The sequence below is a fragment of the Myiozetetes cayanensis genome, unplaced genomic scaffold, assembly GCF_022539395.1.
Source record: "Myiozetetes cayanensis isolate MyiCay16 unplaced genomic scaffold, myiCay2020 scf16, whole genome shotgun sequence".
Taxonomy (NCBI): Eukaryota; Metazoa; Chordata; class Aves; order Passeriformes; family Tyrannidae; genus Myiozetetes; species Myiozetetes cayanensis.
Genome location: NW_026087270.1, coordinates 16,129,628 through 16,155,980, shown reverse-complemented (window position 1 = coordinate 16,155,980; position 26,353 = coordinate 16,129,628). Strand labels below are relative to the sequence as shown.

Sequence of the window (26,353 nt, the reverse complement as noted above, 5' to 3'; positions counted from 1 at the left end):
TTTTGAACAGTATAGACAACAAAGCCCTCAAAATGTGCTTGCTTTCCCTTTCCTACAATTGCTTTTTTTGCCTGGACTGTTCTTCTGTCCCAGCTCAAACTTCCCTGGTTATCCCTGCATGAATCAACTTTGGGCAAGAAGTTTTATCCTTAGGAAAACATTATTCATGTTTTAGCCCCCAAACCCATCTTACTTTAGAAAACCTATGTGGGAGTTACAAAAGAGGAGCCAGACGTGACTGGACATAACAGACTGCTGGGACCTTTCCTGGGGGACAGGAAAGACAGGAAAGGACATGTCTGACTGCCCTCTACACGCAACATCCCTGGTCTAGTGGAAAGTGTCCTTGTCCATGGCGAGGGGGTAGAACCAGATGATCTTTAAAGCCCTTTCCAACCCAAACCAGCCTGTGATTCTGTGATCCCCCCTACTCCCAACCACACCCACCTACAGCCACTCAGCAGGGAGGAGAGGTGGCACTTACTCCACTTCAGAGAGACAGGGGCAGCTCTGGAGAATGGCAGCGACGTCCATGGCATGCTGGGGGGACAGGCTGCGATCCTGCAAGCTGGGGACAGGAAGGGTTAGTGAGCAGGGAGGGCATGGGGTTTTACTCTCTGCTCTGCCCCACAGTCCTGGGTAGGTATTACTCTATTTCCCTATGGCCAGGGCTGCAAAAGGAGTACCCAGGGATGCATTTCCAGAGGGCTGTGCAAGTGCAGCACCTTGTGTGAGAGGCACCTCCAACCCAGAGAAGGGGATGGCTCTAATTGTTCCTGTTGTGCAGGGGGGGTGAGGGAAGGAGAAGGAGGTAAGGAAGGGCCATTTCCCAGCTTTGAGATCTCAGATAACACGCTTGAGTTCTACTTTCAGCAAACCACTACTCTTCTGGAGCCCAGGCAAGAAAGAAAACCATGGCTCATGCTTTTGGCAGTCGGTAGAACCGATGGAAGATGAGCAAGATGGGCATTATCAAAGGAACTCTGCCTCTCTAGGGCTGTAGAGAGAGATTTCCATTGATATTTTAATTTACTGATTCAGTAATTCAAACATTTTCAGAAGAGGAAATACCCTCTGTCTTTAAGGACCAACACAGCTGCTATTCTTGCCCTTCTGTAGTACCTGTCACCTGCAAATCACATGCACCAGCAGGACTTTCAAGGCCCTCTCTTACCATAACTTCACTTGTCTAGCTGGAATTACATGTTCCTTATCCTCTTCCGACCTCAAATCCAAAGATCTGCAAACAAGCAAAATATTTGGCCTTTAATATGGCTTCATGAAACACCTGATGAACTGGGTGCTGGTCAATATTTTCTGGCAGAAACGACAAGGTTTTTGTTCTGTCCAACCACTCCATGCAAGGTTAAGTGGTTTCAAAAATCCAGGAGAGTTTAATTGGGAGATGCAGCACAGGGGTGTCCACGGAGGATTTCACTGTATGTGTGATTCAACTGGATAATTGAGCCCCAGTTCAAAGGAGTTATTAAGATGCAGGATGTTTTGCCTCCATGTAGGATTGGGCCACCCCAGGAAGGATAAACATATGAGCTGCACCAGGTGGCTCACAAGAGCTGTTCAGGTATCTGAACAGGAGCAATTTCTGGCTGACTCAAGATCAGGATGAGTCAGTTGGCACATGAATGCAAAATCCTGTGGTCCTTTGAGGACTGCAAAGTGAGTTCCCTGTCAGGGAGCAAGAGACTATTTCACAGTTTCTTAATTAAGGTCAAATCCACCGTTCCCTCAAAAGTATGCACAAGCAAGGAGAGCACAGGAGCCAGCCAAAGAAGGAGGCAAGGTATCCTCCTTCATTTTCCTCATGTTCATCTGTTTGTCAGCAGTTTTGCAATAGAAACTGCACTTGAAGTTTGCACAGGCGCTGAGGAACTGCCTTTGTGCAACTGGCTGGTGCAAAACCCAGCAATTTTGGTTACATTTCACCGTGCTCAGGTGGACCCAGCTCTGCCAGATGCAAGGGCAGAGGCAACCAGTTCTGCTGCTGGGGTGGTTTGTGGTGACACCGAGCTGATGGTTGGACTCAGCATTAACTCTGAATTCAGCACAACCCCAATGGCAGTTTCTCACCTTGGAACATCCCCAGGTGGGCCGGAAAAATAAACAATCACCGTGTCCTTCCTGAAAAAGAGATCCAAGCCAGTGTTAGGGCACAGGTGGAAGGATGCCATTTGTTTAGCAGAGGTGCCCAGGAAGGACCAAACCTGCTGCCTGGATGCTAAAGAGGGCCTTGACATCTGCCACGCTGGCACATTGCCACAAGTGTGGCTAAGGGGGCACCAGGACACCCCACACCTGGAGCTGGGGCTGCAGTGCAGATGAGAGAGTGACAGAGTTAAAAAGATTGGGCCAGGATTCATTTTTTTGCAAGACCAGAAGTTGTGCTGTTTGTTTTGGTTTTTTGGAAAGGGGTTTGGTAGAAACTCCGTTCCAGCAAGAGAAGTAAAGAAAAAGCTGTGTGCAATTTGAGTTACACCAGGGATTACCTGGGCCTGTTAAACTCAGAACAGATAAGACAGCCATAAAAGCCAGGATCTGAAAAAGATCTACCCTTTCTCTGTCATCCTGGACATATGAAAACACCAAACCCTGTAATTTAAAGGAAGGTGGAGTTAAGAGATATTTAAATCCACACATTTTTAATAAACTTAGCTGATTTATGGCAAATTTATGCTAGCTGGTAAAGTATTTCCTAGTTGATGTATTGCAGAGCTTAAAAGTGAGTTTAAATTCTGTTATATAAGAAGAAATATCACACCCCACCAATGAATTTATAGACCAAGGATAGAATGACCTATTAAAAAAAAATACAAAGAAGAAGTACACGATAAGGTGAATTCACATTTTGTTTGCAATGGAAAAGAAAAAGGAGTCAAATTAATTTATGTTCACTTCGATTAGCCGGCAGTGAAGCCGTAAAACAGTGTCCATTTAAAAATCCAGCATCCAAAGGGACAGCCTACTTGCTTTTGTGACTGCTCTCATGTATCTCACCTGACACACAGTTCAGTGGCGTTTTGACAGGCAACGACTTCCTCTGCCAGAGCAAGGACAGCCTTCAAGGAAAGGTGGTTGTTGCTGAGACTGTGAACGTGAGGAAAAGCACAACCTCAGCTGCTGGATCCCACAGCACACTCCTTTGTTCCACCAATGCCCTCTGCTCTGCACCCTGAACACCCTGAAGAACACGTTCTTCACTTCAAAACTCCTGAATTTTGCAACAAAAGCTTTATCAGATCACGGTCCTTGCACTGCAAGCAGTAGCTCCCATGAATTTAGAATCAGGGATAACCTCTTTATGTGCAACAGAAGGATCATTAACTGACTTTGGGTTAATTAGGGAATGTACTTCATACCTGTATAATTGCATAACCAAGCCACAGTGCAGTTAAACTCCTGCTACCACAAATCCAATTTAAGTATGGAATATTAAAGCAGTGAGGTCTAAACACAATCCTCCAGCCTCTGAGGATTTATTCTTTAATTGCATGTTCATTCTGTTTCATTACCTGTTGGACCTCATTAAATATGAAACATAAAGTCTTGCTTCTACAAGTCCTGTGCTTTGTTCTCGTGGCTACCATTTTCCATAGGTTTAAGCCATTTTTTCCACTCACTCTATTTTCTTCAGGTTTTCCATTCTGGAGAACAGGTCCATCACCCTCTTCACCTCTGGATCCCGTATCCGATTGTCCTGCAAGCTGCACAGATTCATCCTCATCAGTGTCCCAGGCCCCCAAGGAATGAACAGCTGGTTTGAGGGTCACTGCCACAACACACTCACTTTATTTCCTCAAGCTGGAGGCACTGTGAGGACGCCTGGACCAAGTTAGTCATCCCCTCGGCTGTGATGCTGCTGCCTGTCAGCCTGGAGAGAGAAAGAATCGTTCAAACCAAGCAGAGGGAGGACTGGCATCCTGTGCAGTGCATGGCAAGCCTTCCTCAGACTTGCTCCATGCTCCCAGCACTCTGACAGTGAGAGACAACAGCACCTGCAACCATCTTCATTCTCCTTTTCGGGCAGGACAACACAAACATGCTCTGCACAGCACTGTGTTATCCTCCACACTCTGCTGCCCAGAGCAGGTCAGACTGCAGTGAGCCAAGGTAGTTCAACTGATAGAGAACAGACAGGGAGAGAGAAGGCTTTTACCTTACAAGCAAAGACTTACTCTAATTTCTTCAGGCTCCTCATTCCTCGTAAGCCCTTTGAAAGAGCAGCAGCAAAGTCGTCGCCACATCTCCTGCTACGAAAGCTGAAACGTGAAGAAAATGGAAAAAAAAGAACTCATAAACACAACAAAACCCGAAATAAGTTAGCCCACAGAGCAGGTTAAATAATAATTTTTTTTAAAAGCACTGAGGTTTTTTTCTTGGCAGGTTTGGTATCGTGCTCTTTTCAGCAGCATCTTTATCTTTCCAAACATCTGTTTAAAAAAATACCCAACACTAAACTTGCACATCAACTGCAAACACTTCAAGAGGCAAATTCTGCCTTTTAGTAGAGTGACACCACGTGCAGGTGCTGCCACAGATGGAAGCATCAGCCCTATTCCATCCCCCACCAGAGGCAGGACCCTGGAGAGCAGAGAGGTCACACAGGGCAACCCAAACTCCTTACAAACAGAGAGTGTCTAACAGCTCCCATGTGATGAGCTGCTGAGCTATGAGAGGGTTGATTTCAGGCCAGATACTTTAAATTTGGGTTGCAGAGTAGACAGACTTGTCCACAATATAAAAGACATCTTTTTTTTTTTTTTTTTTTTTTGGAAAGTACCTCTTTTATAGAGGGAACTGGTGGTGTTGGAAAACACACACACACAGATAAGCTTTCAGGCACATAAGCTCTCCTTTGACTCGGTTGCAAAATGTTCTGGTTACAGGATGTGTTGGTACCAACACCCTGCACTGCACGTCTCCCACAATGTGTTTGGGGGCCATGAGAGCAGAACCCCACCTGTGGCCCTGCTGCCCTGAGTTTCTCCACCACCCTCCCCCTCTTCCTGCCTTCATATTTTAAAAAATTGCCTATCACTTTCCCTATTATCTACTACACTAACTACCCTGTTGTCTGATTATTTCAATCAAGACAAAAAAAACATACAAAAATGCAGCCAGAATGAATTTATCCCCTTAATTTAATAATCCCCCTTCAATCCCCCACAAATTCATTATTTCACGTGTTTCTTCAGTGTTGAAGTTGTGCTGTATAGATCAGAATTTTTTACATCTTCTTTCTCTCCCTTCTAGAGCAACCACAAGGCTTGCCCTTCCAACCCCCTCAGCCCTCTCACAGCACTCTGTGTGTCCTTACCTCAAGTGCTCCACGTTTTTACAGCCAGCCAGGACCTCCAAGCAGTCGACATCCACGAGGCACCCTGCAAAATCCAACCAGGTCAGATCCTGGCCCGAGTTTATGACGAAAACCAAAGCCGACATGTCCAGAGGTGTCAGTCTGAAGTTCCTGAACTCGTACTTGAAATTCAGCAGGCTCCCGATGTGCTGGGCCACTTGGAGGTTTTGCGTCTCAAAGGTGCAGTGGCAGAGCTCGAGGACCTTGGGCCCTGTCAGGTGAGTGGCTGCCATTCTCTTGAGAGACTGCAGGATCACATCCTGCTTATCCTGCACCCAAGCCTCATCTTGTTCTGCCAGCAGCATGAGAAACGTCCTGCACTCTCCTGACGACAAGCCCGACAGAAAGATGTGAAAACTCTCCATGAGCTCGGTCTTTGTCTCGTTCTTCAAAGTCCACTTTGACTTCAAGAAGAACCTCTTCTTCAGGTAGTTCTTGTCCACACTCCTACTCACCATGAGGCACAGAGCTGCAAAAAACTCCTGCAAGCTCAAGTGCACAAAGGCATAGCCAGCCTCTGGGCAAGTGCCACTTGTCTTCACCTCAAAGACAGTCAGCAGTCCATGCAAGGAAGCAAATTCCTTCACGTGCTCTGGAATATCACCAACATAAAACACAAGCTTCTTCTCTTCCAGGCCTTTCAGTGCGAGGTCACACAGACCCAAAATGGCCTTCTTGTTACAGTTCAGCTGAGTCTCCTCACCACCTGCGCTCTCTCCCTGCTGTTTGCTTAGGAAGATGAGAAACATTTTGATATAAAACTGTGTCATAGTCTGGGGAAGCTCCACGCTCATCTGATGCTTAAGGAGCAAATACTCCAAACAAATGCACACAACATTACACAGGGCAGGGATGAGGCACATGCTGAGGAGCTTGGTGTTGTTCTTCAGGTGAGCAATGGCTTGTTCTTTGAATGAGTGCTGTTGAAAATAGCGGCTGACATACTCCTCAACCCTCTCTTGGTCAAATCCCCAAATTTCTGCCAGCACACTGACTTTATACAGTAAGTCAGGAAGTCTCTTAGGTCGGCTGGTGACCAACACTGTGCAACCAGGCAGCAGCTTCCCACGGCAGAGGTCTGCAAAGAGCTGGGATATGGACATAGGGGAGGCAAGAGCTGGGCCCCTCTTGGAGGATGACACGTCCATGTCAGCTGCAAACTCATCCAGCCCATCGAAGATGATCAGTGTCTGCCGGGCATTCTCCAGGAGGTACTGGAACACTGCATCAGGGCTGTCTTCTGGCTGAAGGAACACGTCGAACAAGAGCTCCTTCAGAGTCAGTTTTCTTTTCAATAAATTGAGCTGCCGAAACTCGAACAGGAAAGTGAAGAGAAACTGAGGTAGGACGCCCTCAGCCCATTTCTGACAAATCCTGTGCATCAGCATGGTCTTGCCTGTACCTGGTTTACCAAACAAAAAGATCACCCTCGTCTTGCCCGAGGGGACCGCACTGCAAAGGAGATCCAACACTTTGACGGCTGAGTCCACACACTCCTCTGGCTCAGGAGCACCTGCCACATCCTCTCGGGGTTTATCTGCTTTCTCTTTTAAGCGGGGGGCTTTGTTCTGGCGAATGACAAGGTTGACAAAGGCCTGGTTGAAAGCCAGAGGCTGTGTTTGTTCCTGTGCTTCTGCTCCTGCTCCTCTCCTGCTTCCATATCTCTGGCGGATGGAACTGATGAGGAGACGCCGGTACTTTGCAAATGAATCTAAAAGAGAGAAAACAACAGAAGGGCCACGAGGGTGAAAAAGTTAGTTGTGAGTCATGACAGATCCAAAATACTACCACTTATAAACAGAGGAACAATGGCCCCGGTCAGAGGTTGCCAGGTAGAAATGACAGATTTTGAACATGTGAAAATAACCCATAATTTTTCCTATTTTTGCACAGGGGGCAAAGAAGAAGAAAATTCAGGGAAAAGATGTAATGCTTTATATGAAAACTAAATCTTATTATCTCTTTAAGATGAGAATTAGGTATCTGTGGATCATGCAAAGAATTCCCTCTTCACCCATGCTGGCCTTGTGCCACACTCAGCTGTCTGCACCTTGGAGCAGACACAACCTTTGCTTTTTGACATCTCTGATGGAACCAGCAAACAAATAAAGGGATCTCCCAGAACTGAATACTTTACTGGCATATCCCTCTTTAAGGGAGTTCTTAGCCACTAGAAATGAATGTTTCATGTTATTTGCCAGGTCCTGTTGTCTTTATAACCTATTCCATTAAGGGTTTGTGCAGCTACTAAACAAAAGTTTCTCTCAGTGGTGGAAGTTGATTTCTTGGGTGTTTCTGCAGGGAAGTTAAATAGGTCTTTTTCCTCAGAGGGAAAGCACAGCATGGTGCTGCTTCTGCAATATCAACTTACCGAGCCGTTGCTGTTTGGCCTCCTTATCACTCCCAGAGCTGCAGTGACGGCGACGGCGATCGAACCCTGAAAGTTTAAAAGTCAGAAACATGTCAAAAAGCCACCTCACTGGTGAGTCTTTCTGCAGGCTGGGTGATGCAACTGCCTCGCTTTGAATGCAGGAACTGCTTTGTTATCCTGGGGAACCGGGCAGGGAACAGCTGCTTCTGGGGAACACACAGATTGGCGGGGCTGTTTACAGTGGTTGATTCAGTTTGTTTATGGTGTGCTGTCAGAGGGAGAGAATGGACAGGGTTTGCAGAGTCTTTCCTTTCTTAACTGCTCCTGGTAGCTTTCAGCACTATTTTCAGATTTCCATTCCACCAGCAACTGGCAAGATGGACTCAGTAGGGCAGCACAGCAGCTGGCTCTGTCTGCAGAGCAGAAAGGTCACTTTGTTTTCTTTGTTTTCAAGATCTTAAATCTGCATGTGACACACGAGACAGTGTCATGTGGTATTGGCAGTGCTGTGACTCAGAATCAGTCTCAGAGTGAAGAGCAGAGGCAAAATTGTCCCTGTGACCCTACAAACAGCTGGAACTTCAAGGGGTAGGTTGGGAGCTGTGATTTAAAATGAATCTCCAGCCAAGACGGGCAAGGCAGGGAGCACTCACTGCTAATGGAATGAAGTGCCTCTGGCCAGGAGCAGGAGATGGAAACAGCAGATGCAAACACACAACCTGTAAGGTACTGTGAGAACTGGTAAACCTCAGCAAGAACCCCAACCACTCTGAGAGAAGCCCCTGTTGTTGTGAGTGTCAGCCTTAGCCCAGTACTCCAAATTCACACAGCAGGAAAAGAAACTAAAGAGCTTTTCCTTCAAATCATCTGTTTTTCACCAACAGGCAATCCAGCACCACTGCACTCCCTGCCACCCACAATAGGCACCTCTGCAGGACACAAAAAGCAGGGACTTGGAAGAGTGGGTGGGAGATTCCCTTGCCAACAGAAACTAAAGGAGGTGAGCTCCTTAGCAGAGCCAGGGCCAGCAAGGCTTTTCTGAAATTCAGGGAGAGAAAATGAGAAGAGCAGAGGTTCACCTGGAAAGCACCAAGAACAGAACAACCTGAAGTTGCTGGTAGCACTGAAGCCAATGCTTGGAACGTTTTTAGCCTTGCCCAGGATGTGGGCAGAGAAGATAAACTCCAAGAGCCCAGTGCCCCAGGGACTGTTCCAGCCCTACCTTTTGGCACAGATGACCGGGCACTCATATCTGTGCATGCTGCTTCTGTCTGGCTGAAGTTACCTAAAGGAAATGAAATGTGGTTATTGCAAGTGTTCTGCTCTTGAAATTTGGAGTGCTGCTGGCCAAGGTCAAAGGGCAAGCAGCTTGCAAGACAGACAGTAGTACAAACCAAGACTCAGTACAAGGGCTGATGCAACACAGCCAAGTTTCAGGCTCCTCATGTGATCTTTTCCTTTCAGAGTGCTCTAGAATACAGACAACCTCTGCTTTCAAGGGAAAGTGAAGCAACTGTTCTCTGTGATACATAAAACTCCGGAGCAGGGGCTGCTTTGGCTGATCTAAAACCACATTGCAGCTGAAAAGGGAACCCCTACATTTCCCTCCTCCTGCAAAGAAGGCTTTGCTATGAATTAGTCACTGGCAGAGTCAGCAGCCCAGTCAAAGGCTTTTTCTGAATCATGGTGTGGCTCAAAGCTGCCACAAACCCCTCTCAGCACAACCAGAGGCAATTCACCCTCAGAAAGGTCAGTGATGCTCAGTTGTTAATACTACAGTTAAACCAAAATAAGCTGGAAACCTTAAGAGACACCTTCTTTTACGGTAACGTAACAGCATCAAAGGGCTGAAACCTGTCTCAGTCTTGACAGAAATCCCCCCTCAGTCCATTGTCTGGTCTTTCTCTTGTTTCATCCCTGCCAAAGTGAGTGCTGCTGCATTCGGTTACCAAAGGTTGCATCTGCACAACTGCTGCAACTAACAAGAAGTTACTGCAAGCAGGATGCGAAAGACAGTCCTGCTGAGAAGGACTCATCCTGTAAGACTTCCTGCAGAAGAGAAGAATTAATCACCAGATAAAACAACCCAGTCAGGGAGAGGCACAGCTTAGCTTGTGCTCTCACAGAGCTCTAACAAAGCAGAGCGTGTGCACACTGTGTGTAATCATCCAGATGACACACGGTAGCTGACTGTGGTCTTCATTAATTGCATCATTTTCTCTAAAGCCACAGCCTCCAACTGCTAGTGAGAGATACAGGGAAGTGGTTTTCTTGTGTTTGGAGTGTTTTTTAGACTTCTTGCCTTTCTGGATCAGGAAAATTCAAAAAATGACAAAAATCCACAGACCAAGGAGATAGTATTTTTTTTTCCTCCTTCAAATAAATCCATCAAAAAATTCCATCTCAGCTTTGTTGGAGATGGTGACGCGCAATTTTTGTTGGTTTTGGCTTTTTATGCCCAATCTTTTTTTTTTACCTCAACTTACATTTCCAAGCCAGAAGTTTTGCTTCCAGGAAAAAAAGACTGTGGGAGCAAGGGCATTGCCCAGACTGGTCTGTCGGCCGTGGCTCGGAGGGAGCCGGCCTGATTTCCCTTACCTTCTCCCGCAGAACTCATGAGCAGGACCTCCAGATCCAGGGGGAGGTCGCATTCCATGCACAGGTACTGCGCAAACTGCTTCCAGGTGGCAGGACCGGCCTTCTCCAGCAGGTCAAGGAGCGCTGAGATCTTCTCCCTGTGGTCGGCGATGCTGCCCAGGCTGTTGAGGGCCAGCTCCGGCAGGAAGCGCTGGGAGGTCTCGAGCAGCCAGCTGGGACAGCGGCTGAGGAACTCCACGAGCCGGGGCCGGCCTCGTGCTACGGCTGCTTCCAGGTCCAGATCGTCATTCCGGAGCGGGGGCTGGAGGGGTGACAGCAATAACGTCACGGGAGGGGAGAGGTGTTCACCCACGCAGCCCTGCTGTGGAGGAGCCAGCACGGCCCTTGGTGGCTTGGGCTGCTTTTCTGTCCCTCAGTTCTAGCCCGGAGTTTCTCGTCTGCCTCGCTCTCGGAGTGCCCTGTGGCAAATCTGAGGCCAGTCGTGACAGTGCAAGGACAGCAGTCCTTGTCTGCACAGCTGGACCACGAGGGACAGGAGCAACCAAAGGAGTCCGGAGTCTCTGGCACCAGCCAAGGAGAAGCTGGTGATGTCTGGTATCATGTAACACCAGGACCTCTGGGAAGGTCAGGAATGTTTTTGTTGTTGGTCAAGAGAGCTTACACAGAGTCAAGGCCTTTTCTGCTTCTCATACCACCCTGCCAACGGGTAGGTTTGGGGGTGCACAAGAAATTGTGGGAGAACACAGCCAGGACAACTGACCCCTACTGACCCAAGGGTCAGTCAGATTCCAGATCATGTGGCACCGTGCTTAGAATATAAAGGTGGGGGAAGAAGGAGGAAGGTGGGGCGTTCAGAGTGATGGTGTTTGTCTTTCCAAGTCACTGCTACACATGAGGGAGCCCTGATTTCCTGGAGATGCCTGAACACCTGCTTGCCCGTGGGAAGTGGTGAATTAATTCCTTGTTTTGCTTTCCTTCTGCGTGCAGCTTTTGGTTTACCCATTCAAATGTCTGTGTCTCAATTCACAAGTCCGTGCAGGACTGTTCCTGCTGCTCATTCTGTGGGGACGAACAACTCATTTCTGCTTTGGTGGCAATTCCACCTCCACTTCCACACCTCCTTCCCACATCAAAGCTGTGCACATAATCCCCTACCTGCATTGTTGTGTGATCAGCCTCCTTCCAGTTGTCAAGTGCAAAGGTGGCTTCTGGTCCATATTCTGATGGAGAACCAATCTTCTACAGCACACAGGGACACCCCAGAGCGTGGTGCATGCCTGTGTATGCAGTTGCCTAGGGGCAATAACAGAAGAGGATGTAGACATACAAGGCCACTGCAATTACACAGGTCACAGATCTAGAGGCTTTGCCCTTGATCTAAAGGTCAGCTGTGGTGCTTTTCATCCCTTCTCACCCAAACCAGCAGAAAAGTTTCAACATTGGAGGGTTCACTACTGGTCTGATGAAAATGCAGGACTGAGCCTTGTGCCCTAACATGCAGGTGAAGACAGTTTTACTCATAGAGAAATGACAGCTTTCCTGGCATCGCTGCCTGATTTGAGCTGGTCTGTGCCACCCTGCTGCTCTTAGCCCCTCTGTGGCAGCTGATGCAGAAGCAGCAGCAACTTGCTCAAGTCGAGCAGCCAGTCACACACAAAAAAACCCCAAACTGTGGAAAGCTGATCCTCTGAGGCTACACAGCTCTCACAAAAGAGTTGCAAGTGTAGGGGGATGAAAATGCTGTCAGTGCCAGCTCCTCACCATCAGCAGAGATAGCAGTGGGAAATTTCACCCCACTCTGCAGCAGGTGCTGGCCAATGTCCAACCTATCCTAGGGAAAGGGAAGGGATGAGGAAAGCCATTACCATCCAGCACACCTCCAAACATCCTGCAGCAGGGTCCCAGCCCAGCCTACAGCAGCCTGTCTCCAGCAGACAGCACCCTACGTGGATGTTGAAACCCACATCCAGCTACAACTACCATCACCATGACTGAGGAAAGGCTGAGAAACAGAAACCATGGGGAGCAGCCTCTGTGCCCCATCCCATCACCAACTATCCCTCTTTCCCCTAGAGGGGACAGTCCTTCCAGGTCCAAGTCCACTTGGTGTGGTTTGAAAATAATAAGGCCTTATTAAATAAATACATAAATGAATAAAATCAGACCTTAATGCCAATGAAGACTGAAAACCATTCAGGCAAAGACTAGACTCATAAGAATTCATGAAAGACTCATATTCAAGAACAAGAACAACACTGAAAAGTAGGGGCAAGTTTAGTGACGCTTCACAGCTCCTACTACTCTGCTAAATGAGACCATCAGAAATGATGGGCAGTGACCTACAGTACTACAGTACCTCCCTCTCACCCCAAAATGAAGCACAAAAACCTCCCAAGAAAAACCAGAAAACTTTTGAGCCTCGATCCTTGCCCTCTAAATGCAAAACCACTGTTAAAACACTTTGCAAAAATCCACCTCCCCTCCCCAACTTGGCATTCACGTGGTTCTCAGCCACAAAAAAATTAAAGTGAAATGTGAAACTACCTGTTGCAAATCTACCAACTTCTTGCATGCTGTGAGGAGCACAGGCTAACTTACCAGAAGCCCAGAAACAGAGCAGCAGCACCAAAGCAGCATGGGGGGCACAAAAAGAAACAAGCTGGAGGGCAGTATCCACTGCCTTGATTTCCACTTGCTAACCCACCACTGTTCTGAGGCACAAAACCCTTCCGTGCCTTTTGGGACTTGATGAACAAAAGACTGAGGAAAATGAAAGTAAAAGTAGCCAGGAATTCCCCAAACGAAGTCCATCTACAGGATGAGCAAAAATAGCCAGTCAGAACAGCAGCAGGGTGACATCCTATTCCAAAATCTACTGCCAGATGATAATTTCTGTTAAAGCTTTAGGGGAGTGGTGCAAAAAGTGGGACTCAGAGGCAAACATTCTCTGTGGAGGAAACCAGCTTGGTTGTGGTTAAGAGTCTTACAATGGGAATACTTTTATATTTTTATTTAGAAGCATACATCTGATTATTCTGGCACAGGGGGAAATATTTCTTTACCATTTCCATTATATCTAAGAGGAAAAAAAAAATACCAACTTGCTTTTCCTTTGCATTTCCTTTGGAATGGGGTTAAGGTTTAGGTGGGAACGCTGGAGATGTGAATGAATCGATAAAAGGCCCCAGGTTTCTAAATAGAACCATGTTTGCACAGATCTGCAGATCTAGCAGTATGGAGAGCAATAAACAATGAAATATCATTAATATTTCTCTGGATGCCAGTGGAGCTGCATTGGAAAATCAGATGGAACCTGGGGCCGAGTCCCGGAGAAGGCAAGATGGCACACCACGCTGTGCCATAACTCACTCATCACAGAAAACAGAATATCCAGGTACAGCAACCGGGTAGAAACTCTGTCTTGCCTTGAGTGCAGAGAACGGGGGGGATTCTGAAAGAACCAGGAGTGGATGGAGGGGCCGGGGGTGACACGGAGCAGCTGGGGCGGCCACACTCAGTGCCCACTGCCGGGCTCTGCCCCACTTTGCCACCTCCCACCTGGACCTGCCTCACCTGGTACCCGGCAGCACAAGTCACCTGCTCTGTTAAAGCCCGGCCTCAACAATCCCGCGGGTCTCTTCCAGCGGTATTAAATTCTGCCATTCCAGCCGCGCTTCTCGCAAAAGAAGTCAACTCTAAAAAGGCTGGGTAGAGAAGGGCAAAGCCAGGACGCCCCAGTTGCCCACACACCCAGACCCTCCCGGGGCTGTCAGCAGGACGCCTCGCCCCGTCCCTGCCCGGGGTGCCCAGGGATGTGCCGATGCCGCCCGGCCGCGCTCACCTGGCCGTGCCGGTGCCCCGCTGGAACTCCGGGGCAGCGCAGCCCGGGATCGCCGAGCCCGAAATCGAAACCGGCGGCGGCTTTGCCGGGAAAGCACGTGGGGCTGCCGAGCGGCTCCGCATCGGGCTCGGCCCCCGGGGGGAGCTGCACCGCCTTTTTTTTTTTGGGGGGGGTGGGGCAGCTGCAGCCCCGCGGGGATGCTCAGGGGGACCAGCGGTCGTGTCGCTGCTTCTCTGACCCTGCAGCAGAGTCCCCGCTCCCCCGTGGAATAAGTGAGGCTGGAGAAGACCTCTCAAGTCATCGAATCTAACCATGAAGCCAGCCCCTCCGTGTTCACCCCTAAGCCTCATCCACACACGTCTGGAACACTTCCAGGTGTGGTGACTCCACCACTGCCCTGGGCAGCCTGTCCCATAACCCGACCACCCTTTCAGTGAAGGTATTTTGCCCACTATCCTATCTAAACGTCCCCTGGTGCAATTTGAGGCTGTTTCTTCTAGTTCTGGCACTTGCTCTCTTGGAGAAGAGACCAACACCCACCTGGCTCCCACCTCCTTTCAGGGAGTTGGAGAGACTGATAAGGTCCTTCCTGAGCCTCCTTTTCTCCAGACAGAGTTCCCCCAGCTCCCTCCTCATGAGACTTGTGCTGCAGGCTCTTCTCCATCTCTATTGCCCTCCTTTGCCCCATGGAAGGGCAGCCCAGTCCCACGGTCTGTCACCACTGAATGGCCACAGAGGGGCAAAGCAACTCCAACACAGAAGAAATGCACTTTTATTCATGCCATTTCGTTTTTATGAATGCTCATCACTCCAGTGGGATGTCGCTCAGGAGAACCAGAGGGCTGTGTCCTGACAGAATGCACTTCCCATGGTCTTCACCAGGCATTGCCAAGCAGGGAGGGAAAATACGGCCTCAGCAGGGGTGGCTTTAGAGCAGGAGGGAGCATGGATAAGCCCTCAGCTAGTACTGTGTGCCCCAGCCTCCCCCCCCACCAGCCTGGGCACTGTGACCACTGAATCCAGAAGTCACCTGGAGCAAGGAAGTGCCTTGGGCAGCGGTGGTGAGAGAGAGTCAGGTCAGAGGGACCTGGCTCATATCCCAGGGAGGACATCCATGGCAATGTGGAGGGAGCAACCACCATGCCCAGGGAGCTCAGGGGACTGAGCCCATCCTGCTACCAGCACCTCAGGGCTCTTTGTGGGAACCCCAACTTTAATATTGCTCTGTGTGGGAAGAAAACATCATCCCCTGCCTTTGACAAGGTGACCACTATTACAATCTTGGCTTTGCTGCCTGAGATCTCATTCGATTGAGAAGAAAGGAAAGAGATCAGAAGAATGAACTGGTACAGGAAAATAACTGAGCCACTTCAGATAAATTATTGCACTGCAGAAGGAAGGAAGTGGGACCTGCTGCCTGACTAGACACTTAAACTTTCTGTTACAATCTCTTTGGCTTCCTTATAATTGTTATTGTTTATTCCAAGTTTGCTGTCACTGTTGCAACAACACTGGCATTAAAAATTTGCCTGGAACTCTACACAGAGTCACTTTCTTTAAGGAAAGTGCCCTGGGAACAAAATCTCTCCATTGAAATACTGCACTGTAAGTTCATATCCCATTTACTTGTTTTTCAGCCATACCCAGGTCTTTTAGCATTACCAGTTCTGAGTTTGGTAATACCATTTGAGCTGCTGGGGTCTGTCAACATCAGGAGGTTCTTGGCAGAAAGGAAACCCAGGATCAGTGCAAGAAGTGCTACATTTCCAAAACTAACAGCAGAGGTGCCAAAAGAAACCCCATTTCTGCTGCCTCCCGAGTGCTAACCCAGAGCCCATGCACTTCCAGAGTCCAGCCCTTACTCCTAAGCACATTATTTCTTTAAAGATCCTGAAAAAAGCAACATGCATCAATCAAGGTGCAGACTTTGAGATCTTTGCAGAGGAAAAGCTCTGTAGAAGCACAATGACACAGAACCGGGAGCGTTTTCTCAGGAAAAAAGGAAATAAAATTCTACTGAAGCTGATTTCAATCAGCTCATCTTTTAATTGGTTCACACACAAATCTTGCTGTTTGTACACAAGCTCCTATGCCTCTCCATGAAGGGATCAGCTCTATAAACTTTTTTGAAGAAAATCAAGAAGCAAATGATGCGGGAAGTCAAAGTCAAGCTGTACAATTACGTATCCCTGAAAAGAGAGGGGAGAAAACAGAAAAAATGTTATGTTGGTTTATGCCACACTCCCAGGAGGGCTTTGAGAGCCAGGTATCTCTGAGCTCTGCTTACCTGTCTTGTGATGATCTCGGGATTTATGATATCAAAGAGTTTGAGTCCTTTGCTGTTCATCAGTGAAGTCAGACCTGATCCAATGCCTGGGGAATCAGCAAACCCATCCAGTTACAGGTATGGCCCTCCCACCTTGCTGCTCCCCACGTGCTGCCTCCCTGTCTGCCTGTTGCCAAAACCTAATTGCTCCTCAACACCCCACGACCTTCGGTCTAACGGAAAACTCACTTTTCCTTTCTCCCAGACATTTACAAAAGGTTCCTCCTTCCCCAGGAGAATCCAGGAGAAATTCAAAACAGTGATGTGGTTCCCCCTCCCCGGGGCTCTTTGGGTTACTAATGTGTTTTTTTCAGGTTTAGGGGATCTGTTGTTAGGCAATTTACAGAGTAGGTTGGCGCTTCCGCAAAGGGAAAACTCACTTGAAGTTACTTCTGGGATCCCAACAACCGAGATCATGTTCTGCAGGAAGTCCTGTACGGATGGGTCATCCTGAAAGCCAGAAAATTCATACAAAGAAATGCTTTGAAGACATCATTTAGCCTCAAATGGCATAGAGAATACTTTTTTTTTAAGGACTTACCCCACTTGGATCAGCTGTGCATTTAAAGACTTTAAACTCTACGCTGAAAGGAAAAAAAAAAAGGGTGGGGGAAAGTCACTAAGGGCTGCAGAGACCCTCTTTTTGTGCTGCTCTTAAGCACAGGCCAAAAGAGGCAACAAAACCCTTGAGAGACCACAGTACTGACCTGGAGTCCAAAGGCTGCAAAATGAGTTTCCTCTCCGCATAGGCAGCCTGGATAGTGACTGTGATCTCCTGCAGAAAGAACAACAGCAGGGTTGAGGCACAGCTCATCTTGCCTTGCAGCAGGGAGACGCATTTGGACATTTTTGGTTTGCTTTCTAGGAGCCAGATTTCAACATCCTTCAGGCTCTGAGGCAGCCACCAAATGTAAACCAAGTTAAAAATTAAACAATCTCTGATTTCTGGTCATTTAGGTTCATTTTCTTGCTGCTGCCTATATGCAAACATTAATTTAGAAGGAGAATCTGTGATGCAGTTGCAGCTCACAACCTGGATTCTGGCAGTCCCGGGAGCAGATCACATCCTGGCAGCCGTGATTTTATGAACTACCTCTAGTTCAGTGCTTCTGCAATTCCATAATTTCAAATCTTTGAAATTTATTTCAAGGTATCACTTGGAGTGCAAGAAACAGCCGTGTGTGTTTTCCTATAACACCCTGCTCATGTGAGATACTTGCTGAGTATCCCACAGGAAGGGAATTATTCTCAATTACAGGACAGCTTCTGGCATTTCTTTTTTCTGGTTCCTTAGATTCAGTAAAAAAGCTTCAGTTGGGGGTAAAAAAGCATAAGCAAGAACTTTCACACAGGCACACATAGAGGAAAAGTTTATATTTTGAGCTTCACACATTTCAGAGGTGCATCTTCATTTCAGAGACAACTATCCTCTAACTGGAGGCCACAGCTAGAATTTGGGAATGAGGAGATTTCAAAATAAATACATAAATACAACACCTCAGCTGCAGGAGTTTCTCTGTGTCTGATCCAGATCAATGGGTGCCTTATGCTGCTTTTGCCACCTTGCACATCAGTGTTGGGCTGGCCTGATAGAGGAGGCATTGAGCTAATAACACAGTCACTATCATCATTCCCAGCCTCAAATGTCAAGGGAAGGAATGGGAATGTTAAAAGGAACTGCTATGACCTTCTCCACCTCCTGAGGTTCAGCCACCCAGCCTTCCCAAAGGGCTCCCTGCACACCAGGAGTGGCCCAGATTTGGGACAGAGCCTGTCCCGAGGTCTTCACACCCAGGAGGTGCAAGAACTGACCTTCTCCATGTACAGAACCACCAGGGGCTCTCCTCCTGCAGGAAGGATGCTGACCTCTGCTGCCACCAAGGACTTCACCACTGTCCCTTCAGGCTGAAGAGAAATCTGAGGATGGGCGAGACTCCACACCTTGGCCACAGAGTCGTTATAGGAGGTGCCTTGAAAAATCTGGTCAAGGAGCAGCAGATGAGTCAGACTTTACCCATACCAGTTTCATGCCAACCTGCCACACAGCTGCATCCCTTCTGTAGTGCCCAGTTCCTCCTCCTGTTCACACAAGCTCAATAACCCAGCCAGGTTTCAGGGAAGCTGTGCCATCACGGAGGGTGGAGAAATCCTCCTTGCAAAGCACAACAGCTTCTCCATCAGTCCCTGATTTTCCCCATCAGGCCCACCCAAGACTCAAGTAGTCAAGGGAAGGACCCAAGATGTTACAGACGCAACAGAATCCATTTGAAAACTCCTTATTTGACATAAAATGCTCAGAATAGGACCAGAAGTTACCATCTGCACCGCCTTCCGCTGTACTTCCGTGTCCTCCATCTCAAACAGTGCCTGCAGAAACGAACCAGAAACAGGTTGTGGAAAACCAAACCACAGGGTTATGGTTAGCCCTGATCCAGGCTGGATGGGACAGGGCACTGAGGCGTGGCCTGTGCTCAGCTCAGGGGCATGGCTGAGCCCCCCTTTGAGCTCACCCCTTTTCCACCTCGGTGCTTCCCCAGAAAATCACGTCCCTTTACAATTCAGCTGACAAGTTTTCTGTCAGCTGGTGTTATCACTCCAAGGGGCAGCACTGCCTGAGACAACACTCTTGATAAAAGGGCACCAATTTCAGGATCACACATAGTGACTGACAATAGGTTTCTATCTTCTGCAGAAACCAGCTCTCACCAATACACAGTATTGAGAGAATTTTTTTACTCTCTCCCAAAAACATGAGTCAAGGAAGGAACCATCCCTGAAATCACCTGCAACTTCTCCCCTCTGATGGTCAGTACCAGCCTCCCATCCAGGAAAGCTGCAGAGGCCAGAGAGCTGAGGGTATGCTCGGACAGCCAGAAGTAGAGCATTCGGGACTCGGTCAGCAGCGACGGGGAGAACACAGAGTCACTCAGGGTGCTGGAGTAGTTCTTGAACAGCACAAGGCCCTTTGGAGGAAAACAAGCATGTTGGCCACAGGGAGACAGAACAAAATATCAACACCTGCATTTCCATTGCAAGGCAAAGGCCTGGCTGGCTGGACACAGAGCAGGCTGACATCAGCCCCCGCTGCAGCTCGGTGTGTCAGCAAACCAGCCCCTCCCAGCCCTCCAGCACTCACCACCACCAGAAGACACTGGTCTTTGAGCAGCCTGGGGGACTTTACCTTGTGATGTGATTCGACATAACCTGTTTGTATCAGGGAGCCTGCTGCCAGGGAGAGATCAACCATGATATCCTTATCCCGGACAAAATTCCCTGCAGGAAGGAAACGCAAAAACCTCGCGCCAGAAACACAACCTCGAGCAGAGCTTGAGACAGTCACTTTTAGGACTTGGTGCAGAGGTGACTGGGAGCTATAAAAGGGCATGGGGATGGGACAGGGGTTCCCACTCTTCTGGGTGCTAGTGCTGATCCTGCTACAGCTTACTGACAGAATTTCAACATTGGAAATAGGGATAATTACTCTCAGTTTTACATTCTGCTCCTTTTCCCTGATATTTGGGACTGGGAAAATCTTCAACAGACAGATCCAAATGCTGTATTATCTCAGGCCCAATACTCCAGTGCATGCTGCTGTTCCAGCTAGCATCAGTCCTGCAGCTGTCCTGCACAGCTGGGCAGTGCATACTGAAGGAGAAATTCCTTATGAACTGTGTTTTTCAATCTGTGCAATCACCCTCAAAAACCAACCTGATTCAGAAAATCCAAAATGTAACAGTGCTAAGGTTTACTTTACTGTTGTCTGAGGGCTTGGGATCTCATGCACGTTTTTGAAGGGTGTTTTTGGTGGATGAGGCTACTGCCCTGCTGGGGCTCAAATGTTAAAAGTTGCACATAAAAGAAAGCAGAAAAGACGAAGCATGTTTACCTGCTAAATCAAGTACAAAATTTGCCAGCATCTGAGCAAGAGAATTGATTTCTTTGCACACCTACAAGAGGAAGAGAGGGAAAAAACTGAAGGCAAGGGGTAGGATTTTGGACTGTAGAGCAGAGCTGGGCTTCTCGGTGAGATCTGGGGGCTGTTGGTCACAGCCCAGCAGCACCAGAGTCAGCAACACCTCTCACTTTGTCCAAGCTGCCTTTTTTTTTCTTTTTTTTGTGGGTTCAAGTTATTAATCTTATTTTTCACAAGTACTAATGTTCTACTGCTGCTATCTTGTGGGCACACGTGAGCAGAGAGGTGTGTGGCTTACAAAGCTACACAGAGCTTTCCTCTGTCCTTACCTCCCTCTTGAGAACAAGCTTCAGAGTGAAGGAGATGAAATCCGTGAAGAGCTGCTTCAGCCAGCCTGGTCTGTGTAAGACAGGGAGCACAGTCAAGGACCAGCAACGGTCCCTGTGGTGGGTGAGATTTGGGGACCAGCAGTGGGGCAATAAAGCTCGATTTTGAAGGGGGACTGACTCACTCTTTGTCTCCTTGGAGGTGAAGGGTGAGTTTGTGGAAGGTCAGGTAGCAGTCTGAGGCGTCGGCAACCAGCTTCTCCTCCTGGCACACTGCATGGGATGAAAGAAAAAGAGAAAAAAAAATAGCTAATTTGTTAGTGAGATGAGAGGATGAGTGCATTTGCAGACACTGCAGGCCTGCAGCAGGGCATCACTGCAGAGGGGCAGCCAGAGCTCCCCACATCCCCTCTCGGAGCGTGTTTCCAAAAGATTCAAGAAGCTGCAAAGTCAGGGTAGATGGGGCTCCCTTGCACCTGGATGGAGGGTTTCTGCCCACAGCTCCAGCTGAGTTGTTCTACCAGGCACCCTTTTTCATGCTCCATTTGATCCCTGCCAGCTTCCCTAGCTCCTGTCATCAGGGACTTGGCTGTCCCTGAACATCACCCAGGGCAATATGAGCAACCCACAAAGCAGAGCGGGCAGGGAATACTGCAAAGAGTTTGGAAATTGTAATATACTGTCACTGCCTCTGTCCTTTCCTAGTCTAAGTCTGCTGTCATTCCTGAGGAAGAGGCTTTGTTTCTCAGAGCACACCTTGGCCTGGAGACAGAGGAAAAAGTGGGTTGTAAGGATGTTCAAGCTTCCTGCACCAAAGCCCTCTGTAAGCTCACTTTTTTGAAGCATTTCCATGTTTTTTTTTCAAGTCATCCTGAACCACAGGACCACAGGATGTGAAAAGCCCATCCTGAAGAAAGTCCAGAAGGCCAGACTGTTCTTCACTTGCTGCTGGTGTAAATCAGCATGACTTTGCTGAAGGGATTTATACCAGCTTCCTCCTCTTAAGCTGTTAAAACTACGAGGTCTTTGAGGGCCACGTTTTGTCCCACCCTGTGTGTGCTCAGGGTTCAGGACCCGCTCCCAGCCTCCACGTGCCATCCAATCCCCACAGAGGGCCAGCCGGGCTTGCTGCCCACCACCCACTCCCACACCCACAAAAAACCCCTGCAGGCAGCGATCCCCAGCTGCCACTTACTCAGTTTGATGTCCAGCTGGAGGTCAATGGAAGACTCGATCTCAAAGTCAACTGAGTGAAACAGCCGCAAACTGGAACGGCAAGAAGAGAGGGAATTCAGCAAACTGTGCTGGGAGCAGCTTCTCCCTGACCCCATGACAGCCACAAGGTGGGTTTTATAACATCACTCACATCAGTCCTTGCACTGCAGTGGGCAAACCCCCTCACACGCTGCAGCTTATGTAAGATACTCTACTCTGGCTTTAAATGATTGCAAACTGCTCTTTTAGTGGCACTTAGGAGCATTAAACCCCTTTTTTATCCACTCAGACTTCATAGAGCAAGGAAGGGAGGGAAGAAGTCAGCTCGTAAGCTTTGGCCATCTTACCTCCTCAGGCACAGTGAGGACAGAAAGCCAGATGGGGCAGAGCAGTGATGGGGTTAAGCAGCACTGCTAGTGTATAAACTCCTGTCTCACGTGGGCAGTGAGCAGCGCTGCCACTGCCAGAGAGCCCAACAAATGCTGCCCCTCCACACCTACCTGTGGGCAGCAGCAGGAGCTGGGGCTGTGATGTCAGCAGCAGCCAGCCCTGGGTACTTACAACCAGGCCCCAGCGTAGCCGTAGGTCAGGGTCCCTTTGAAGGAGGCCGTCACGTTTTTAATGGCAATGTAAATGGCGTTATTTTCCTTAAGCTCCACGTCGCTCTTCTCTATGGACAAGCCATTGACCTGGATGCTGGAAACAACAGAAACACAGTTTGTCCACAAACCAGGGCTGTTTTCTGTGCCTGGGTGAGACAGGTTTGCTCCTGAGGACGTGGGGGCTCCAAGGGACCTGTGCCAATGCCAGGCTCGGGGGATTTTACAAATCCCAAGGGCTAGGCACACAAGGGGAGTGGTGCTTTTGCTCAGCCTCGGTGCACTGCACCTCCCTGGTGATGTTTGGAGGTGGGGGAATGCTTTAAGCAGGAAACACAGAGTGACACAACCGTGCTTGGTGCAGCCGCCGTCACGGCAGGAAATCTGTCCTGCAAATGCACCTCTACATTTTTCACCCCCAAATGAAAGCGAGTAACACAGCAACACCCAGCCTGGTTTGTCACAAAGCACAGCCAAGTGTCATCCTGCTGACAGGGGTGGCTCTGGCAGCCCCGGATGTGTTCCCTGTGCTGCTCACTGTGCCTTGGACACCATCTATTGTCAGTGGCGCCCCAGCCCACAGGGGCACTGCTCCCCCTGCCCATTGACAGAGATGTGCTCTACGTGCTACCAGGAACTGCTGGATCAAAGCTCCCTCCAAGGCCAGTTTCTGCTCCCCTCCCTCAGCCCACATCTCCCCTGGCACAGAGACACTCACTTGGTCAGCTCGTAAGCCACCTTGCCGAGGAGACGCACGGACCTTTCCCCGGTGATGTTTGGGAATTTGGCGTTTCTGAAGGCTGCTTGGATGACCTGTGCTGTTTCCTGGTTCACTGTTGGTGGAAGAAAAGGGTAAAGATGCCAAACTGCAACCTCTCCTGGCCGCAAAGTCGGATCCACGCCCTGGATTAAAGCGCTACAGAAGGGTTTTATCCGAGGTGCTTCCCTTAGACTAAGGAAGCACTGGAAGTCGTTTCAGAGTAAAATAAAAAAATCCCTAACTTTAACAGCTGATGGCAGCAAGGGACAACAGCGTGTGTGGTTCAACAGTCACCAGCAGGCCTGTTTGCAGGGAATCATGCCCAGTTTTCACACGCCTCAGGAGCAGATTTCTGAAAGGTCGAGGCTGGGCTCATCCTTACACCACACAAGCTGTTGACTTTACCCCAATTCTTTGTTCTGTTGCTGCTTGTTTGTATTGCAGTCAGCTCTTGGGTCTCCAGAGGAAAATTTGTGATACTCATGTTTCCATGCCCGTTTTCCTAATGTTATCCAGCCCATTCCAGCCTCGGGCACATGCTTGTATAGGATGTTTTACCTTCCAGAAATACCTTCTCTTAGTTTGGCCCAGCATCCTTCTCTGCATGTACTCCTGTCAGAGGGGATGGGACAGAGCTGTTCCCACCCTTCACAGAAGAACTAATTATCCTTCCCCCACCCATAAAGCCCCCAAATCCTTGCAAATAAACTCACAGCAGCAGAGAACCTGCTCATGCACACTGACCCCAAGAGATGAGATTGCAACAAAGAGCAAAATCAAACACACATTTTCCCCAGCTTTTCCATCATGCCAGCCCTCAGCAAAGAACAACACTAAAACGTTGGGCTGAGAAGGGCTGGGGACCATTCTCAAGCTCCTTTGAGAAGCTGTGCCTATTCAGCTCAGGTGCCCATGCTTTAACCTGTGCTCCCAGGCAGGTGTATTAATACATCTTACCAGATAAATTGTTTACACAAGACCCAGGGAAGCAAAAAAAAAAACCCTTATTTGGCTGATCTGTCCCTAACTTCTGGCAGAGGTGGAGCAAGCACAGCCCCACACAGCAGGCACTTACACAGCAATGCCGCGGGCTTGGTCATCCTGCAGACGATCCCGGTGGCTCTGTAAGGGAAGGGCCCGAAGTCACAGGCTGCTGATGCATGGACAAGCACCAGCAAGATCCTGAAGATCCCCAGGATCATCCTGCCAGCCCAGCTCATCTTCAGCCCGAGTGGAGAGCGCTGATGGGACCGACTGATTCTCGGCCGTGGCAAAGGCTGCTTTCATACCTCCAGCAGAGCCCACCCGACATGCCCACAGGACATGACCTGCTTCCTCCACTTATCAGGGGCCATCACACATTTCCTAATCTTCCTATAGTTTCCTTAAGGCTCTTCAAGTTGCAGGCTGCCTTCCTCCCTCAGCAGGCACTTGGGCTGCAGGGCTTTGAGCCCCTGCCAAGATTGCTCTGACTCAGGACATGGATGCACCCAGGGGGGTGGAGAGAGCTGGAGGGGGATGGAGAGTGGGAGAGAGTAAAGCCAAGGGAGCAGCCTCACAGGCTGCCTCCAGCCAGTTCATCATTTTCTCTTCATGCAGAAATATTCCATATTTTGCATTCCTGCAGTAATTTCCCAGCAAAGCCCCGTTCAAAATGTACCTCCAACAATAACTGCTTCCCCTTCCACTGGTTTCAGATATATTGTGGGGAAGTGGAGGCATGCTCCTGGGAAGGGGGTGCTTCCTGCTACCACTGGGTGAACCCACACCTCCCACATTTCCCATGGAAAACTCCATGAACCAGAGCACTGTGATGTTCTCTGCCTCTTGGCTGGCATTGTGGGTGATCTTTGGTTTGCCACCTTCTATATGGGGAAGAACCCGCTAAGCTGGAGCTTTTCATGTATCCAGACTCTCAGCTGCTATTTGTGGACTTCAGAGACCCAAGTTCACATCAACTCCTCGTGCATACCTGGCCTTCATGCCACTGTCCGCCCCTGCACCTCTGTTGTGGTGCTGGGGCCCATCCCATTCCCAAAACGAGCTCCAACACGAAACAGAGAAGGGTTATTTCAGCAAGGAGGCTCGCAGCAGCTCCCATCAACCATTTTGCCAGCAAAGACTGATGGAGAAGGAGAGATCAACGCTGCAGGGGCACACTCAACCCCCCGAGCAAGGCGAGGTGCCAGCCTCCCTCCTCTCCCTGGCAGATGCCTCATCCCCCTCCCTGTGCCGGGCGTTTCCTCTGGGGACCCCTCTGTCCGGCAGCCCCCACCCTGCCCCGCTGTTTTCTTCCTGAGTTGAGAAGGCGAATGGCCTCGGGTACCCTGCGGGAGGCACTCGCGGTCACTGACCTGCCGAGGGAAGCCGAGCATCTGCATCCTCCCTCCTCCTCCTCCAAGGACCCGCCGCATTTGACACGCTGAGGGAGCTGGGGTTGGTCAGCTCGGAGAAGAACAGGCTCTGGGGAGACCTTAGAGCCCCTTCCAGTACCTAAAGGGGGCTTATCAAAAAGAGGGAGAACTAATTTTTATACAGGCAGATAGTGATAGGGCAAGGGGGGAGTGTTTTTAAACTAAAAGAGATTTAAATTAGGTGTTAGGAGGAAATTCTTTACTCAGAGGGTGATGAGGCACCGGCACAGGTTGGCTGTGGCAGTGACTTCACTGACACAGAGAAGTTGTGGATGCCCCACCCCTGGAAGTGGTCCAGCACAGGTGGGATGGTGCTTGGAGCAACCTGGGATAGTAGAAGGTGTCCCTGCCCACAGAAGAGGGTTGGAACAAGAATCCCATTCTGGGATTCTGTGACAAACTGGCAGAGATGCTGCTGTGCTGGGTATCCCACGAGCACAAGTGCCTGCATCCTCAGCAAAGCTTTCAGTAAAGGCACAATCCTATTTATGGTAGGGCACAAGCTCAGGAGCGTTGCACAGAGTTAAAGTTTCACTGGAGCAGCTCCAGAGGAGATGCTGCAGCAGGGAAGCAGCCCCACTGAGGCTGGTGTTGGTCACTGTAAGTGAAAGCAGAGCAG

The 26,353-nt window shown here is 49.2% G+C and overlaps 2 protein-coding genes across 2 annotated transcripts in view; both read right to left on the bottom strand.

Moving 5' to 3' along the window:
• Positions 1-11,616, bottom strand: part of NLRC5 (NLR family CARD domain containing 5) — a 32,722-nt gene extending 21,106 nt beyond the window's left edge. The window contains exons 1-12 of the mRNA XM_050311204.1: positions 11,496-11,616; positions 10,341-10,641; positions 8,965-9,027; positions 7,743-7,808; positions 5,333-7,082; positions 4,191-4,274; positions 3,803-3,886; positions 3,636-3,719; positions 3,013-3,102; positions 2,089-2,139; positions 1,175-1,240; positions 485-568 (exon numbers count right to left, since the gene is read on the bottom strand). Coding sequence (XP_050167161.1) covers positions 485-568; positions 1,175-1,240; positions 2,089-2,139; positions 3,013-3,102; positions 3,636-3,719; positions 3,803-3,886; positions 4,191-4,274; positions 5,333-7,082; positions 7,743-7,808; positions 8,965-9,027; positions 10,341-10,641; positions 11,496-11,501 — 2,729 coding nt within the window. The 5' untranslated portion in view covers positions 11,502-11,616. The remainder of the gene's footprint in view (positions 1-484; positions 569-1,174; positions 1,241-2,088; positions 2,140-3,012; positions 3,103-3,635; positions 3,720-3,802; positions 3,887-4,190; positions 4,275-5,332; positions 7,083-7,742; positions 7,809-8,964; positions 9,028-10,340; positions 10,642-11,495) is intronic.
• A 4,591-nt stretch (positions 11,617-16,207) lies between these two features.
• On the bottom strand, positions 16,208-24,650 carry CETP (cholesteryl ester transfer protein). Its single transcript, XM_050311535.1, has 16 exons — positions 24,396-24,650; positions 23,279-23,393; positions 22,523-22,657; positions 21,942-22,012; positions 20,932-21,019; positions 20,750-20,819; positions 20,394-20,454; positions 19,689-19,780; positions 19,291-19,470; positions 18,824-18,874; positions 18,320-18,487; positions 17,215-17,282; positions 17,049-17,091; positions 16,888-16,957; positions 16,469-16,554; positions 16,208-16,370 (listed from the first exon to the last, which is right to left on the bottom strand). The coding sequence occupies exons 1-16, from the start codon at positions 24,538-24,540 to the stop codon at positions 16,296-16,298; spliced, it is 1,518 nt and encodes a 505-aa protein (XP_050167492.1). The 5' UTR covers positions 24,541-24,650; the 3' UTR covers positions 16,208-16,295.
• Positions 24,651-26,353: the final 1,703 nt, after the last annotated feature.

Coding starts and splice junctions, on each gene's coding strand:
- CETP (XM_050311535.1), bottom strand. CDS start 24,540: ATGAGCTGGGCTGGCAGGATGATCCTGGGGATCTTCAGGATCTTGCTG. Junction 21,020..21,941: donor CCAGCTGGACATCAAACTGA/GTAAGTGGCAGC, acceptor CATCCCATGCAG/TGTGCCAGGAGGAGAAGCTG. Junction 20,820..20,931: donor CACCTCCAAGGAGACAAAGA/GTGAGTCAGTCC, acceptor TGTCTTACACAG/ACCAGGCTGGCTGAAGCAGC.